Source organism: Stegostoma tigrinum, chromosome 20 (genome assembly GCF_030684315.1).
Source record: "Stegostoma tigrinum isolate sSteTig4 chromosome 20, sSteTig4.hap1, whole genome shotgun sequence".
Taxonomy (NCBI): Eukaryota; Metazoa; Chordata; class Chondrichthyes; order Orectolobiformes; family Stegostomatidae; genus Stegostoma; species Stegostoma tigrinum.
In genome coordinates, this window is record NC_081373.1 from 40,139,642 (window position 1) to 40,155,496 (window position 15,855).

At 38.9% G+C, this 15,855-nt stretch overlaps 1 protein-coding gene across 20 annotated transcripts in view; it reads right to left on the reverse strand.

Annotated features, from left to right (window-relative positions):
• Positions 1-10,824: 10,824 nt before the first annotated feature.
• Positions 10,825-15,855, reverse strand: part of LOC125462070 (heparan sulfate glucosamine 3-O-sulfotransferase 1-like) — a 123,952-nt gene continuing 118,921 nt past the window's right edge. For all 20 annotated transcript variants that reach the window (XM_048551580.2, XM_048551579.2, XM_048551571.2 and 17 more), the window contains one exon: positions 10,825-12,624. In XM_048551580.2, coding sequence (XP_048407537.1) covers positions 11,541-12,485 — 945 coding nt within the window. In that variant the 5' untranslated portion in view covers positions 12,486-12,624 and the 3' untranslated portion in view covers positions 10,825-11,540. The remainder of the gene's footprint in view (positions 12,625-15,855) is intronic.

Consider the following 15,855-nt stretch of genomic DNA (forward strand, 5'->3'; position numbering starts at 1 on the left):
TATACAAGGACTCTGACTCACAGCTCCCTGTGGCAAGGAGTTCCAAAGACTCACAACCCTCTGAGAGAAGAAGCTTCTCCTCATCTCAGTCTAAAAGTGGTGGCAAACTATTCTGAGACTATGCCCTCTGATCTTAGACCTTCCCATGAGGGGAAACATGCTGTCAACATTTACCGCATTAAATCCATTAAGGATCCTACATGTTTCATTGAGTTAACCTCGCATTTTTCTAAACTCCAGTGAGTAGAGTCCCAACCTGTCTAGCTTTTACTCAGAAGACAATCCCTCCATCCCAGGGTTCATCCTAGTGAACTTTCGCTGAACGGCCTTCGTGGAATATTTTCTTAAACAAGGTCTCACCAACACCTTGTACAGTTACAGTGATACTTCCTGAGTTTTATACTCTAACTCCCTTGGAATAAGGGCCAACATTCTATTAGCCTTCCTAATTACCTGCTGCGCCCATTTGCTGGCTTTCTGTGTTTCATGTACAAATACATCCAAGTCCTTCTGTGTTATAGTTTTCTGCACATTTCGGCCATGTAAATAATATTCTCTTCTTTTGTTCCCCTTTCCAAAATGGACTTCACATTTTCCCACTTTATACTCACTAGCCAACTTTTTGCCCACATACTTAATATGTTGAGAAGCTCTCTTAATTGTTTGCATCTCCTGCGCAGCTTGCTTTTCAATCTATTTTTGTGTCATCTGCAAATTTTAATTCAATATATACACTTACTTCCTCCAAGTCATTAATTTATATTGCAAATAGTTGCCACTAGTAAGTAGTCCCAGCACTGTCCTTTGTGGAACCCCACTGGTTGTAGATTGCCAATCTGAGAAAGAACCAGTCACCAACACTCACTATTTCCTGTCCATTAGCCAATTCCTAATGTATGCTGAAATACCACTTCCAGCACCCTGGGATCTTATGTTATGACTGAAACTTTTGTGAGATACCTTGTCAAACGCTTTCGAGAATTCCAAATACAACACATTTACTGGATCCCTGTTATTCACTCTTGTGGAGACTTCCTCAAAAAACTCTAATAAATAAGATTTCTCTTTCATAAAGCCAAGCTGATTGCTTAATTAGATTATGATATACCAAATGTGCTCCCATCACTTCCTTTAATAATTGATTCCAAAATTTTTACAATAATAGATGTAGGGTAACAGGCCTATAGTTAGCCCCATTTTACCTCCCTCCTTTTTTGAATAGGATTATCAAATTGGCAATTCCCCAATCTGCCAGTACTTCTTGAGAATTAAATGATTTTTGGAAAAGTGCAAGCATTCTTTCTGTAGCTACCCCTTTTAGGATCCGAGGATGACAGCCATCAGTGCTGTGGGACTTACCTGCCTTTAGCCCTATTAGTTTGTCGAACCTACTTCTCTCGTGATGGCGATGGTCCTTAATTCCTTCTCCATGTTCTTTAATATTAACTGTACTTTACTGTTCGAGTATCTTCCACTGTAAAGACTGATGTAAAATATCTGTTTAACTCCTCTGCCAGTTACTTGTCCCCTATACCCGTCTCCCCAGATTCTTTTTCTAAAGGGCCTATGTTCACTTTGAGTCCTATCCTCCTTTCTATGTATTTAAAGAAGCTCTTATTGTCAGTTTTTATAATCTTCGCTAGTTTACTCTTGTAGTTTATTTTCTCTCTCTTTATTAAATTTTTTGCTCTCTTTCCCCGGATTCCGAATTTATCACAATCTTCAGGGTGTCACTGACATTCACCTCTTTATATACTTTTTCTTTCAACTTTATAGAATCCAAGATTATGTGAGGAGGCAGGAGAATGGCACTGAGAAACATATCAGCAATAATCAAATGGTGGAGCAGACTCGATAGGCTGAATACACTATGGTTTTTGTACTCTCCTTACCTTCCTTGATTAGACATGGTTAGTTTATCCCTCTATTAGAACCTTTCTTCTTCACTAGGATATATTTTTGCTGAGAGTCATGAATTTCTCCCTTAAATGTTTGCCGCTTACTGTCTTTCCTGCTAATTTATCTGCCTTGCCCACTTTAGCTAACTCTATCTTAATTTCATTAGCTTTATTTAACTTAAATACAGTTTTTTTCTGACAAAGTGTCTGACACTCAAACTGAACTTTAAATTCTATCATGTTATGATCACTACTTCCGAGGGAATCTTTTATTTAGAGGTCATTTATTAATCCCGCTTCATCACCCATTACCAGATCTAGGATAGTTTGTTCTTTGATTGGCTCCATGACATATTACTCTCGGAAACAATTCCTAATGCACTGTATGAATTTGTTATCATAGCTACCTCTTCGAATTTGATTGATCTAATTAATATGGAGTTTGAATCTACCCATCATTAGTAGGGGAGACAAAAGTGCTATTAAGACAAGAAAGTGCAGTTAAGGTCACAGTCAGATCAGCCAAGATGTCATTGAGTGATCAATCAGATTGAAGATGTTGGTTAGCTTAGTTGGCTGGATGGCTAATTAATGATGCAGTGGGCAGCCAAAAGCAGGTGTTCAATGCCTGCACCAACTGAGGCCACTACAATAGAATCTTTATCTTAACCTGTCCCCCTGTGAGAGCTGTGGTGACCCTCAGGTTAAGCTACCATGAGCCATCTCTCTTTAATGAGAGAACAGCGCTATGTTCTCTTAGAGTTATGGCAACTTCACTTTTTTCACGACATCATTATAGATTATATTTTCCTTTTTTAAATTTTTATTATTGTTATTTGTGAACTTTTAGTATGTCTCTAGAATATGTGCTCTTGCAAGTTTGATTTTCAATAATTTATTAGGGGTGAATCAACTAAAATTCAGCTCATCACAATATCGCAGCAATAATGAGCTGTTCACACTTCACAAACAGCTAAGGAGCCAAGTAATTGGTATAAGTGACAGAATGATGATTAATCCAGCTGTGCAGTATAGAACAGTTGTGAAATGGCTGAATGACAAAATAATAAAACCATGTATGTCTCTGGGGAATGCATTCTAGAGAAAAGGCAAGAATCTTTAATGTATTAGGTTGCTCTGCTCTGACAATATAAAGGAGATTCAAGGTGCATGAAAGGGCATAATTCAGAACGTGAATTCTGTGGCAACTAAACATAATAATTCCCTAAACTCCAAGTGATCCAGGCAGCATGTTAAGGTCAGGCAAAAGAGAGAGGGCTGAGGAGCATCTGAAATTTGTCTCTGTACCTCATCCTGAGAAGGTCTGAGGCCTTTTGAATTTTGGTCAATTCAGCTGACTGCAGTAAAGAGATGAGCAGTATAGACAGGAGGTCGAGAGCAAGTGTGGGTCAGCAGCAGCTGCTCCTCTCTGCCTGGCTTTGTATTAGGAAACTTTTAAAAAAGACAGTGCCAGGCTTTATGCAAGATTTCCAGCTGTCATTTCAAGAAACACTGACCAGGCCACTGTAGAAACTAAAGAAGTAATTAGAACATGAATCAATTAGAATGATGATTACTTTTCACCAGTTTCAAAGGTCTGAAAAGAGGCAACACAAGAAACTAATATCGAATTTAATATTGTGCCTCTTCTCATGTCAAATTATATGAAAATTTAGTTTAACTTTATGGTAGCTGGGACCCAGGCACAAGTTTGGACACCCAAATTGTTCCATTGCAAAAATTGTCATTGTTTTAAATCTCCCAGAATGCTAAATTTAAATTCCAAAGGAAAATGGGTGATGTGGAAACAGATGCAAAATTTTAAAGAAAGATACAAAAGTATGTTACAGCTTAGAAATGATATTTTTGTTGCTAAACATTCAAATATTCTGTAAAGAAACAGCATGGTGTGCAGAATGACACCAGGATCACTCATAGCATGCAGTACGCATTCATAGAAAAAATAAGAATGACTTAGAAAGGTGATGCAAATGGAAGTAATAGGCTTATGCTTATTAGATGACACATATCATGATGACAGGCAATTTATTGAAAGAATTTCCATGAGCTGAATTATGCTTTTCAAATCCACTCTAGCTTTATGTTTGAAAGAAAATTTCACATAATTATTTTAAGAGGAAAGTGAGTGGAACAGATGATTGAAACTACTAGAGAAACCTCTCACAGAGTATGAAGAGGGAGCGGTTGATTTATTCGACAGGAAGAATCCACAGATTGGAGAGGCATGCTGACTGACTGAAGTGTGCCAATTTCATTGGACATTCTGTGAACTGTGCATGTAACATTAATTAACATTGTTTGGTTGTAGGAATACATGACAGAGTCTGCACTGGCAAAACTGCATGTTTCCTTTCTCACTAAGAGACTGGGCGGTGCCAGGAGGCACTCAGACAGAGTAGGAAACACACACAGGTCCCTCAGAACTCTCAACCCAAGATACTTCAGTGTTGACCAGACTCTCTACCTCCATCCTCCATGCCCAATCCAACTATTAGTCAATCACACCAAAGAGGGTCAACTTGTTTCTGGCAAGAAGACCTTCAGCATATCTGACCCATCAGAAAACAAATGCCCCCAGGGTCACCCTACTGAACTGCCAACAGACTTCACTGTTGAGAAGGGTCCCTCCAGCTCAACTGTGGGAACAGGGATTACATGAACATGTATTTGGAGGGAGACAAAGAAGGAAGCTTATTGAGGGCACTTTGGTAGCACAGATACAATGTTATTTGTTTCTCGTTATTTGTCACTTTTCTATAAATAGCACTATTTTCACCATCTGATTGGTCATTTGAACCTTTGTGTAGCTCCAAATATCATTCTTCCAACATGAAGCATTAGTTTGTGACCAAACACAGAGATAGCTTGGCACCCATCACGCAGATGGATGGATGTCTGTGGTGAGAGTCCACTGCCACATCTGAAAGCAAGAGGAACCAGGCAAAAGGTGGCAAGAGGTCCTGTTAACACCACTGTCCCTCATCTTACAACATCCCTATTGAGGTTTTTGTAGCACAGTGGTGATTGTACCTTTGAAACAAAACGCCTGGGTTAAAGTCGCATCCCATCTCTAAACAGGTTGATTAGAAAATTACTACAACATCCCTATTCTTTACCAGGCCTCTATGTCCAAAGGTGCAGGTGTGAATGAGTTGATCAGTGATATCTGGGGCAGGGATGTGTACAGTAAATGGAAGCCAATGCATGAGGAGGTCAGGGGTTAGAGTCTTTACAGGTATGAGTCCTGCACAATACACGGTTCTGTGCATAATGTTATTCATCTTTAAAATCCCTCACATCTGTGGTCCTGTATCTCCCTCCCTCGCAAGTTGACATCTTTTATTTGTCCACTCTGAGTTTGGTGAGCTGAGTTTTCCAGGTACCCAATCTGAATTTCATGTTGAGTTCTTTCAACATCTAGCTTATTTGGTGTATTAAAAAGATAGGAAGCCGAATATTTGTTCAACAAATTGGGCCATTAACAAGGCTGTGTGCATGAAATTACTCCAAGGCTCCATGCATGGGCATTGACTTAAATCACCGCTGCACAAGGACCCCGAGGCACATATAGCTAGAAAGAAAATTAGAGGGAGCACTGGTAATGCAGTGACCAAATGTTGTATTTCAGGCCCGTTGGCCTTGGGAGCAGACCAGAAGTATTTTATTGATCTGAGCAACGCAAAGTGACAGTATCTATATCCTTGCATATGTTATTATTCCTGTGTGTGGCAGGAATTGCATGAGTATAAACAATCAGCTTTTGTACCATCAAGTATGAAGCATGGAGACAACCAACATACAATATTGGTATAAGTTTTGGCTGTGCTATAGTTATTTCAGAAATCTACTACAGTACGTTCATACCCCATGTATTACAGGGTGTAATGCCAGTTCCAACAGTATGCATGCTAGTTTGTGATGCCCCCACAAAGAGATGGAGAAGAATTGAACACAGGAATGGTTATTGAAATCTGTTAGGAATTTCTAACCTCTTTATATATTGGGCTTAGTTTATGGCCAAGGATTTCATCCATTCGTTCTCTTATAACCATTAAAAATGTCTGCATGAGAAAATAAATGAATGATGAGAACACTCTGGATAACAAGGATTGATGTGCAGTACAACCTACACATACAAAGATAAGTTGGATCAATTAAGACAGTATTCACAAGAGTTTAGAAGAACGAGGGGGAATCTCATAGAAACCTATAAAAATCTAACAGGACTAAAAAAGGTAAAAGCAAGAAGAATATTCTCAATGGGCACGGAGTCCAGACAAGGGGCCATAGTTTAAGGACTGTGCATTTAGAATGGAGATCAGCTGTAGCTGTATAAAACTTTAGGCAGGCCACATTTGGAGTATTGTGTACAGGAAGGATATGGAGGCTTTGGAGAAGATGCAAAAGAGGCTAAGCAGGATCTTGCCTTGATTGTAGTGTATTAGCTGTAAGGAGATATTGGACAAACTTGGAGATAGTAAAAATTGCAGATGCTGGAGTTAGAGATAACATAGTGTGGAGCTGTAGGAACACAGCAGATCAGGCAGCATCAGAGGAGCAGGAAAATTGACGTTTCAAGTCAGATTTCTGAAGAAGGATCCTAACCCGAAACGTCAACTTTCCTGCTCCTCTGATGCTGCCTGATCTGTTGTGGTCCTCCAGCTTCTCACTGTGCTGTCTTGGGCAAACTTGGATTGTTTTAGCTAGAACATTGGAGGGCCAACTGATGGAATATATAAAATTAAGCGGGGCATGAATAGAGTGGATCGTCATAGTCTTTTTCCCAGGGTGGAAATGTTAAATACTATGAAACATAGGTGCAAGATGAAAGGGAGAAAGTTTAAGGAAGATGTGCAAGGCAAATGTTTTACACAAAGGATGATAGGTGCCTGAAACAACCTGCCAGCGGGCTGATAGAACCAGATACAATCGTACCGTTTAAGAGGCATTTAAACAGACACATGAACAGGTAGGATAGAGTGATAGAAACCACATGTGGACAGATAGGAGTAGTTTAGAATGGCATTAAAGTCAGCACAGACATAGTGGGCCAAAGGGCTTGTCCCTGTGCTGTAGTGTGCTATGTTCTAAGAGAAGAAGTGTCTTCACCAAAGAGTGTTGAGCCTGCCATAAAAAGCAGATGAGGCCAAAATTTTGAATGTTTTCAAAAAAGACTTAATTCTTAGGGCTAACAAGGTGTAGAGTTGATGAACACAGCAGGCCAAGGATCCTTGGCCTGCTGTGTTCATCCAGCTCTACACATTGTTATCTCAGATTCTCCATCATTGGCAGTTCCTACTATCTCTGAGTTAGTTCATAGGGCTGATGGTCTTGAAAGAGATGGAGTGAAAGTGAGAACAGGATGCTGAGTTAGGTGATCAACCATGATCATACTGAATGGCGCAGCTGCATCGAAAAGCTGAATGGCTTACTCCTGCTCATATTTCCTATGATTCTATGTTTCACTCTTTGTGAACTACCTAATAAATGTTTTGTGTCCTCTACAGTTGCGAGCTCCTGTCCAGTGAGTAAATTATGAAACTATACAAATTGTTAATGCAAAAAGGTAATGCAATGGACTCCAGCAGCAAAAATATTGCTTTAAGGATTATTCTGAAGTAAGCCAGACCCGTGGAACAGGCAATAGCTTATATTCATTCGGTGACTTGAGAACAGTGTTTTCCAAAATCTAGTGAACTTTGTTTGAGATAAACTTAACATAATTCAATTTAAACATGCTTTGCATTGTTGAGGTATAGTTTCTTCTCGTGCAGGTCACGAGATGCAGTCTGTATGCATTGTGCAACTGATTCTATATCCTGCTCATGCTTACAGCAAGATTCCAAGCTGCCTGCGAAATCTTATAAAATATTCCTTATAATGTCTCATCCATCTTCCAGAAGTAAGGAGAATCCAAGGCTTGATGGAAATGTCAGGGCAAGATAATAGATTGGTCAATCCACAGTTCACAATAATGGAATATGATCTTAAAATTTGATCCCTGCCATTCAGGAATGAAATCACAGAGCATTTCATCACAGAATGGGGAGAAGGAACATGGAATTTGCTTCTTCAAAGGCTTTGGATACAGGCTTGAATAAAAATTTAATGACTGGTACTGATGGGTTTTTGCTGGGTGAAAATAGCGAGGTAAGGATCAATAGTGAATAAATGAACTTGAGGTTAAAATGCATTCCTGATAAAACAGACCATTATCGCAGTGAAAATTGAAGTTTTATGCTGGCTAAATGGCATAGATAAAGGCTGTTCAGCCCATCCAAGCCACACCAGTGTTTATGCTCCACTTGAATCACCTCCCATATTTTCTCATCTAAATCCACCATCCTAGGCATCTAATATTTTCTTTGCCATATACTTATCAATATTATCAATAGCAATACATCAATATTATCCACATCAGCTATTAAACTCCATGATTGTAAATGTGTGTATATAGAAATAATATTGCCCAATTACAAGGTCACTGGGAGAACTCATTATGGGCTCTGGTGATGGTTCTGGCAAAGCTTCATTTTCCTTGTTAATGGCATGCTGCAGCCATATGCATCCATGGTGCAGCATCCAGTTTATTAGATACAGTATTGTATCTGCACGCACATCATGTCAGTTAATCCTGTCAAGTTCAGGAAGTCATGAGGCAGAACCTCATTTTGCTTGAGGCATCTGTTTGCCAACTACTTGTCCAATGCCAGCAGAGATTTAGTTGGTGGTCCACTTACTGGGCTCCAGCAGTTGCTAAGCAATCCCTCCCTCAGCCAGTAATGCTCTGATCAAACCCGAACAAGATCTGTTAAATGTTTCTGTTTTCTTCAGGGGTTCTCACACATGGGGAGAGCGGGAGTATGTCTTTGTTTTCTTGGCAACATTGTGTCTCAGCAAGCAGTAAATCAGCCAAGGATATTCCTGTTCTTGTCACATCATTTGCCTTGGAAGACACTTCATAAGGTGATTAGAAAATCCCCAGAAACAAATTTGGGATTGCCTTACATGGTTTCTCTATGTTTCAGTGGGAAACTTTCTGTTTCTTTCTTCCACAACCTGTGGCAATCAGCTTTCCTGGTGAAGATGGCCATGCTCTATGCTGTTCTACCTTTCTCTTGTTGGGAGGCTCCTGAAATGACTAGACCGTGATTTACCCTCTAGTTGTTGATGGTGTCTTTATAAACCATGTGGCAGGATCCTGCTTTCCCAGCTCATTCTGCACATACTGCCTCCACTGTTTTGGTAAAACATGTTTAAATCATCTAGGTTGCATGATCTTAGTGAAAATGGGGACTTTCATTTCCAATAATGAGGTGCAGAGTTTTACCTTATCACTAACTGCTCTGGGAATATTAATTCTGTTTAATACTATTTGCTGAAAAATTTTTTGGTAGACACTATATACATGCATTCTTTCAACTATCCCGAATTTGAACATGTGCAAGACCCACCGATTTCTTGAGTAAATCTGCCATTTAGCATTGCAAACATGCTCTTACCAAAGTCTTGTCTTTAAAAAAATGAAAATGTGTTGACTGATGAGAAAGCATCGATTGCTTATTTGGAGATTCCGAGTATCTGCTGCATCAAAGTGCAGGATGTTTATTCTAAAAAGAGAACATGAAACAGTAGATGAGAGCTTTAGAATCTCAAACCAGTCATTACGACTGTGCTCTGACTGCATTGTTGCAACAATTATGTTAATAACTGTGACCAGATGTAAGATTAGAAGGAGCTAATTAATATCGCAAAATGTTTTACACAAGTGCAAGATGCAATCAGTAAGCTAAACCTTAATGTTGGCAACATGCAGAAGTAAAAGGAAAGGGCATAAATACACAGAGTATGGCCTGGATTAAATTTGATGATGATGAAGTGTTAATACATTTATAGTCACAGTTATACAACAAGTATTTCTGAAGATTGAGAGTAAAATATAACCTGTCGGAGTGGAGATGGCCATAGGAAATTTGAAAGCAAATATTTGAATTAAGTGCAAAGAGCACAGGAAATATGTGCGACCAAAGAGAATTTATACAAATTTATTAGAGATCAGTGATGTGAAAAAGACTGGTAGTTATTGACAGGTTTGAAATTGGTATTGGTATTTAATTTAATGCTTTGGATGAAGGCTGCAGTGATCCATCTGGAGAATGGAAGGTATGAATTCAGCTGTCAGACAACCTACAAAATCCTTGAAAGTTAAGAAGATGAACGAGTTGGAACACAGAAGATAAAATCATTGAAGCAAATTTATGTGCAGTTCAACCTTTAACCCAATGGGACTGTTTGTAAGAAAAAAGGATTGAATTTCTTCAATTGATTAAGATTTGTGTGAAATAAAAGAGATTTTATGGGTGTTTTGTTGTTTTTAAACATAATTTTGCAGTTTTATATATACTAACATGATATTGAATTCCGCATAGTAATGCATGTTGATAAAAGTATGTATACTTAGAAACTTGCAAAAGATATTGAAAGGTTTAATCTCTAATGTTTTAAAAAAACATCAAGATTAGATCCTTTCTAAATAAAGTAAATCATGTCTGTTGTACAATATGCTCCAAATTAGGGCAGTGAAAAAATTCAGAAAGTTGCAATTATACTTTGATTAATAACATTAATGTATTATTCATTGATTTTAAATATTTTGTTAAATTGACAACTTTGTTTAAATTTAGTTTGACATGTTTATGCAACTCTTTCACAATTTTCTAATTCTATTTTCCTGCGGTGTGTATGCTAAAGCTAAACCTGAAATTGCATCACAATTTATGGCTTACTTGTATTCTGAGTATCAGAAGTAAACAACAAGTATGGAAATGAATTTTAAAACAATAAATATTTAAAAAAATATTGTATTTAATTTCTATATAAATAGCACATGGACAGCAGAGAACAAGGTAAACATTGTATCTTTATGTTCCTTAAAAGCAAATATGAGTAATAAGAGCACATAGATCAATGTCTTTATCTAACAGTTTACAATAGATTACTGTTTTGAATATAGGAACATTTGTCACTTTCTGTCCTGAAATATTACATTGCAATATTTAATTAGAAATAATCACATGCAGTTTCAAGCATGCAAAATGTATTTATTTGAGAAGGTTGGTAATAGCTGTTTACACATTTTAGTTAAGATAGTTATGTGGCTTTAGATAATCTGGTCAGGCAAGCAACAATTAGCAGGACAAAAACAGCTACTAGCCAATTAAACAAAGAGTAATTGACAAACGTCAATACTTCTCATCTAAATTCATATCAAGTGAACAGACCAGAAGTGTCACTACACTTGAAATATGTTGTTTATTATACTTTCCTACTATAATCAAGGAACAAATCATCACTGAACACAATTCTATTTGTTTTCTTTAAATTAACAATGATAGGTTTGCTGTCTCCAACCATACATTGCTGATGATTTAATTGTCTGTAAAAGGTTTCCAGAACAATGAGGAGTTGTGCTGCTCCAAATTCCTTCTACAAAGGCAATCCATCAGCGAATATATCCTGCTTTACTTGGATTGCGAATTAAGAAGGATAACTTTACAAAACAATTTTGAGTGATTAACTCAGCTAGTGTTAAAGGAAACACTCAAAAATTTCCTGAAAGCTTCAATGCCAGTTAAATGACTGTTTGACCATGCTGAAAAATCTTTCATTGTGTTCTCTGAAGTAAGAGTGTAGCTCCTTCAGTACAGTACTATTCACAACTGGATGGGGGCGGCCCTTAGATTCATGTAAACATCTTTCTTTACCATCACTTCGAAGACAATAGAAACCCTTGGTTTGATTAAAGTAGAAATTTGAGGTCATTATCCTAGCAGGAATGTTAAGAAAAGTTTCCACTTTCTGTAATTCTTTCAGAGGGTTTCTGATAAGAGTACCACCATCAACTATATGTATTTGGTGCAGTGGAAAGTATCTTAGCCAGTTACTCATATGAATGTCATACAGACTTCTCTGAATGGCTTTGTATTTAGTATTTAATACTCCATTTTTGATGACCATTTCTTCAATAGGTTGGACAGGTTTGTGGTTTTCCAGTCGATTGTAGTACACCTGGGTGTAGTCTGATATCACTCTCTCCGTAGGGTCTCTCAGAATTAACAGTAACTTGGTTGAACTGTTCATATCATGGATCCTTCCTGGAGCCTTCATGGAAGTGAAATAGCCTGGAGTTTTCTCAATAGTAGTCTGGTGTGGATAAGAGAAAGGCATCAGCTTTCTGTACCATTCTAAGCCTTTAACATAATTCTCATCCCAGTCAAAGAAGTGGACTTCAGTGGCAGCAACCACAATATCAGGATGAATGTCCAACATCTCTAACAGAGCCCTTGTACCTCCCTTTCGCACACCAATAATGATGGTCTGTGGAATCATTTGGCTGGTAATGGAAGACTGTGACTGTGGCGAGATAAGTTCTGTTTCATTGCCTTCTGATCCACCGTGGTATCTTAATGACTGAAGCAGTGTTCCTTCCCTCTGCTGAGAACTTCCTGAATGCACCCTATCTATTTGGGCTACCAAAAGGAGAGCCCCCACCAGTAAGCAGGCCATGTGTAGAAAATGTGCTCTGTTAGCAATAAGGTCAGGAGTGCAGTGATATCACTTAAATGCCAGTCAATACTTTCAGATGAAATGATGTAAGCAGCAACAGAAGATGAAGTGCAATTTGGAAAGTTGCCTTGATCTGCATCTGCCAAGGAAAAGAAATCAACACAATGAGACGTTGAAACAAAATGTAAAACACTGTATAGACAAAATGGTTTTCTTCTGAATCTTATACCTTGCCCTTACCAGACATAGTAATTATACATCAGTTTGAGCAATGCATACTGGATATTTTGCACATTTTAACTTCAGTTAAAATTGAAATTGTCTAGAGGTGTTTAATTTTGCAAACATATGAACAAGAAATGAAAGTAGGTCACTCTTCAGTTCAGGCCTGCTTTGTCATTCAATAAGATCGTGGCTAATCTGACTTTAACCTCAGCTCTAGTTTTTGAATATCCCAATAAGCATCATCCCCTTGATAATCAAGAATCTATCCATCTCAGCCTTAAAAAGTACTTAAAGATTCTGTATCTACCGGCTTTCAGGAAGGGACACATAACTCAGAATTTTTTCCCTCATCTCTGTCATAAATGGGGGACCCCTTATTTTTAAACTATGATCCCTAGTTCTAGATAATCTGTAAAGGGGAAACATCATGTCCACATCCATTGGATGAGTCCCCCTCATTTGTTTCAATTAAGTCACCTCTGACTCTTCTGAACTTCAACGGATACAGAACTAGGCTGTCTAGCCCTTCTTCATAAGGGAATCTGCTCATTCCAGCCAGTGGTCAAGGAAACCATTTCTGAACTGCTTTCGGTAGTGATGGTAACAAGGTCAGCAGGTGGACTGCATAGAATATGTGGTTCCTGATTGGACCTGTTAATCTGCTCCAATCAGGGTGCCTTGGCAGACAGATAAAAAGAGGATGATGAAGGGTCTTGGCCCGAAACGTCAGCTTTTGTTCTCCTGAGATGCTGCTTGGCCTGCTGTGTTCATCCAGATTCACACTTTATTATCTTAAAAAGAGGACTGTTAAACATTCAGATATTCTGAGATCTGGCTCTGAGGGAGCAGGATCAGTGTTAAGGACTTTCCATGTGTAATTAAAAGGTAACTTGATGGGATACTGGCCTCTGTGGAGTTATTTCAATGGTGACAAGGGTAAAGCAGATGCCTGAAGAAATGCAAATGTCATCTTTGTTTTGGGGCAAGCATTTCTGACATCCTGCTGTTATTTGGGAAGCTTGACTCATTTGATCCTGCCATTGAAGAGTGGGCCCAATGTGTGAAAAGAATGTGTGTTTTTTTTCAAGCAAATGACAATGGTGCAGATGAAAAGCAACAAATAATTCTCCTGACATCTTGTGGACCCGCAGATTTTTTTTTTGTTTATTAGGAGTCTGACTTTTTCCTGAGGCACCGGACTAAACACTTTCAAAAGTTGATGGATTTTGCGAAGGAATATCTGTAACCCTAAGCCTCCCGCAATTTTGAGATGCTTTTCAGTTTTACTCAGCAGTTTGAGAACCAGAGGAAACCGTATCAGGATTTTTGAAGGGGTTAAAATGACTGGCAGAATGTTGTAACTTTGTTTTAATCCTTTAATCAGACGCTGAGAGACTTGTTTGTTTGGTATGTGGGATTAATGATGCAACCATGAAAAAATACCTACTAGCTGAGGCCAGCTGGACTTCAAACAGACAGGAGTTTATCACTGGAACATGCAGCAAGTGGAGCATGTTGGAGGGTATTCTGATGGGAGTGGAAATCCTTGTCAGTCCGACTGAGCTTGGGGAACAGCACTGCAAGGAAGATAATTGCATTGTGTCACTCAGGACATATCCTGAAAAAGACTGTAGGTCAGCCCAAAGCAAAATCCCAAAACAAAACCAAGCCTCAGCCAAGTGGTTAAAACCTTCTTCAGGATCCAGGCTGGAAAACCATTGTAGTTGTTGCCAGTATGCAGACTCAAGACAGCAAAGGAGTTCCATGAGACCGAAATGGAGTAAGAGAACTCAGGCTGGTATCTAGGAGACTGTACATGCTAGAAAGACCACCTACATCTATTCTGGAACAAAAATTACTTAGCAACATCCAAATCAGAATCAATCAAAATAAACCTCTGGTTACATGGTCATCAGGTTCTAATGGAGGTTGATACTGGTGTAGCTTTTTCAGTGATTGCAGAACCATTCTTTAACAAGGGTTGGAATTCAGAGTGAACTTTAAATTTGTGCAAGACTGAGAATGTATAGCGAGAACCTTTACAGATTAAGGGTACAACTTTGTTTCCAGTCTCTTATAAGAAGCAGCTGGTTCAGAGGCTAAGGCCCAAGCCTGATGGGGTGAAACTTGCTGAGAGATTCATATAGCTTGGCTGAACTTTTTTTATTAGAAAATGGCTGCCTGAGTGATGTCCTGATTGAATATCCAGAGCTGCCTTGCATGTTGATCAGGAAGCTGAAAGGCCTGCCCACAACTATTTGCTGACAAAAATAGAGGTAGAAATCAGAAGGCATTAAAAGGAAGGAATCATCAAAACAGTCCAGTTTGCAGAATGGGCAGCATGGGTCTTGCCACTTCTAACCTGCAGCTTTGGTTGGAGAAGAATTCCCAGAGTATGCTGTTACTAACACCCATAAGGGTTTGTACCACTATACATGCCTGCCATTTGGAGTATCGTCAGCCTTTGCTGACGAATTGCAGACGATGGAGAACCTTTTACAAGGACCTACCAGGTTGCTGTTGATCTAGATGATGTGATAATAACAGGGTCGACCAATAACGAGCACTTGGAGAATTTGGATATAGTTCTTAGACACTTCTTTCAGGAAGGTGTGTACCCAAGAAGGGAAAATGTGTTCCAGACACCCCAAATGATCTAAAAAACCAAAAGAACTGCAGATGCTGTAAATCAGGAACAAAAGCAGAAGTTGCTGGAAAAGCTCAGCAGGTCTGGCAGCATTTGTGAAGGAAAACATCAGAATCAACTTTTCTAGTCTGGTGATCTTTCCTCCCTTCTGAGGAATGGTCACCAGGCCAGAAATGGTGATTCTGATTTATTTTTTTCACAGATGCTACCAGACCTGCTGAGCTTTTCCAGCAGCTTCTGTCCATTTTTAAACCCCAAATGACCTACTCAGGCTTCTGAGTTAACAAGACTGGGTTACACCTCTTAGAAAATGAAATAGAGCCATCAAAGGTGCCCTGGATTCCATGTATGCATGGGAGCTTAGATCTTTCCTTGGGCTGGTGAATCATGACAAAGTTCAGATAATCTGGCCTCCATCCTGGTACCTTTGCATCAACTCTTAAAGGGGCATCCTTGGAAATGGTCACATAGCCAAGCTGTCACTTTCAGGGAAGTGAA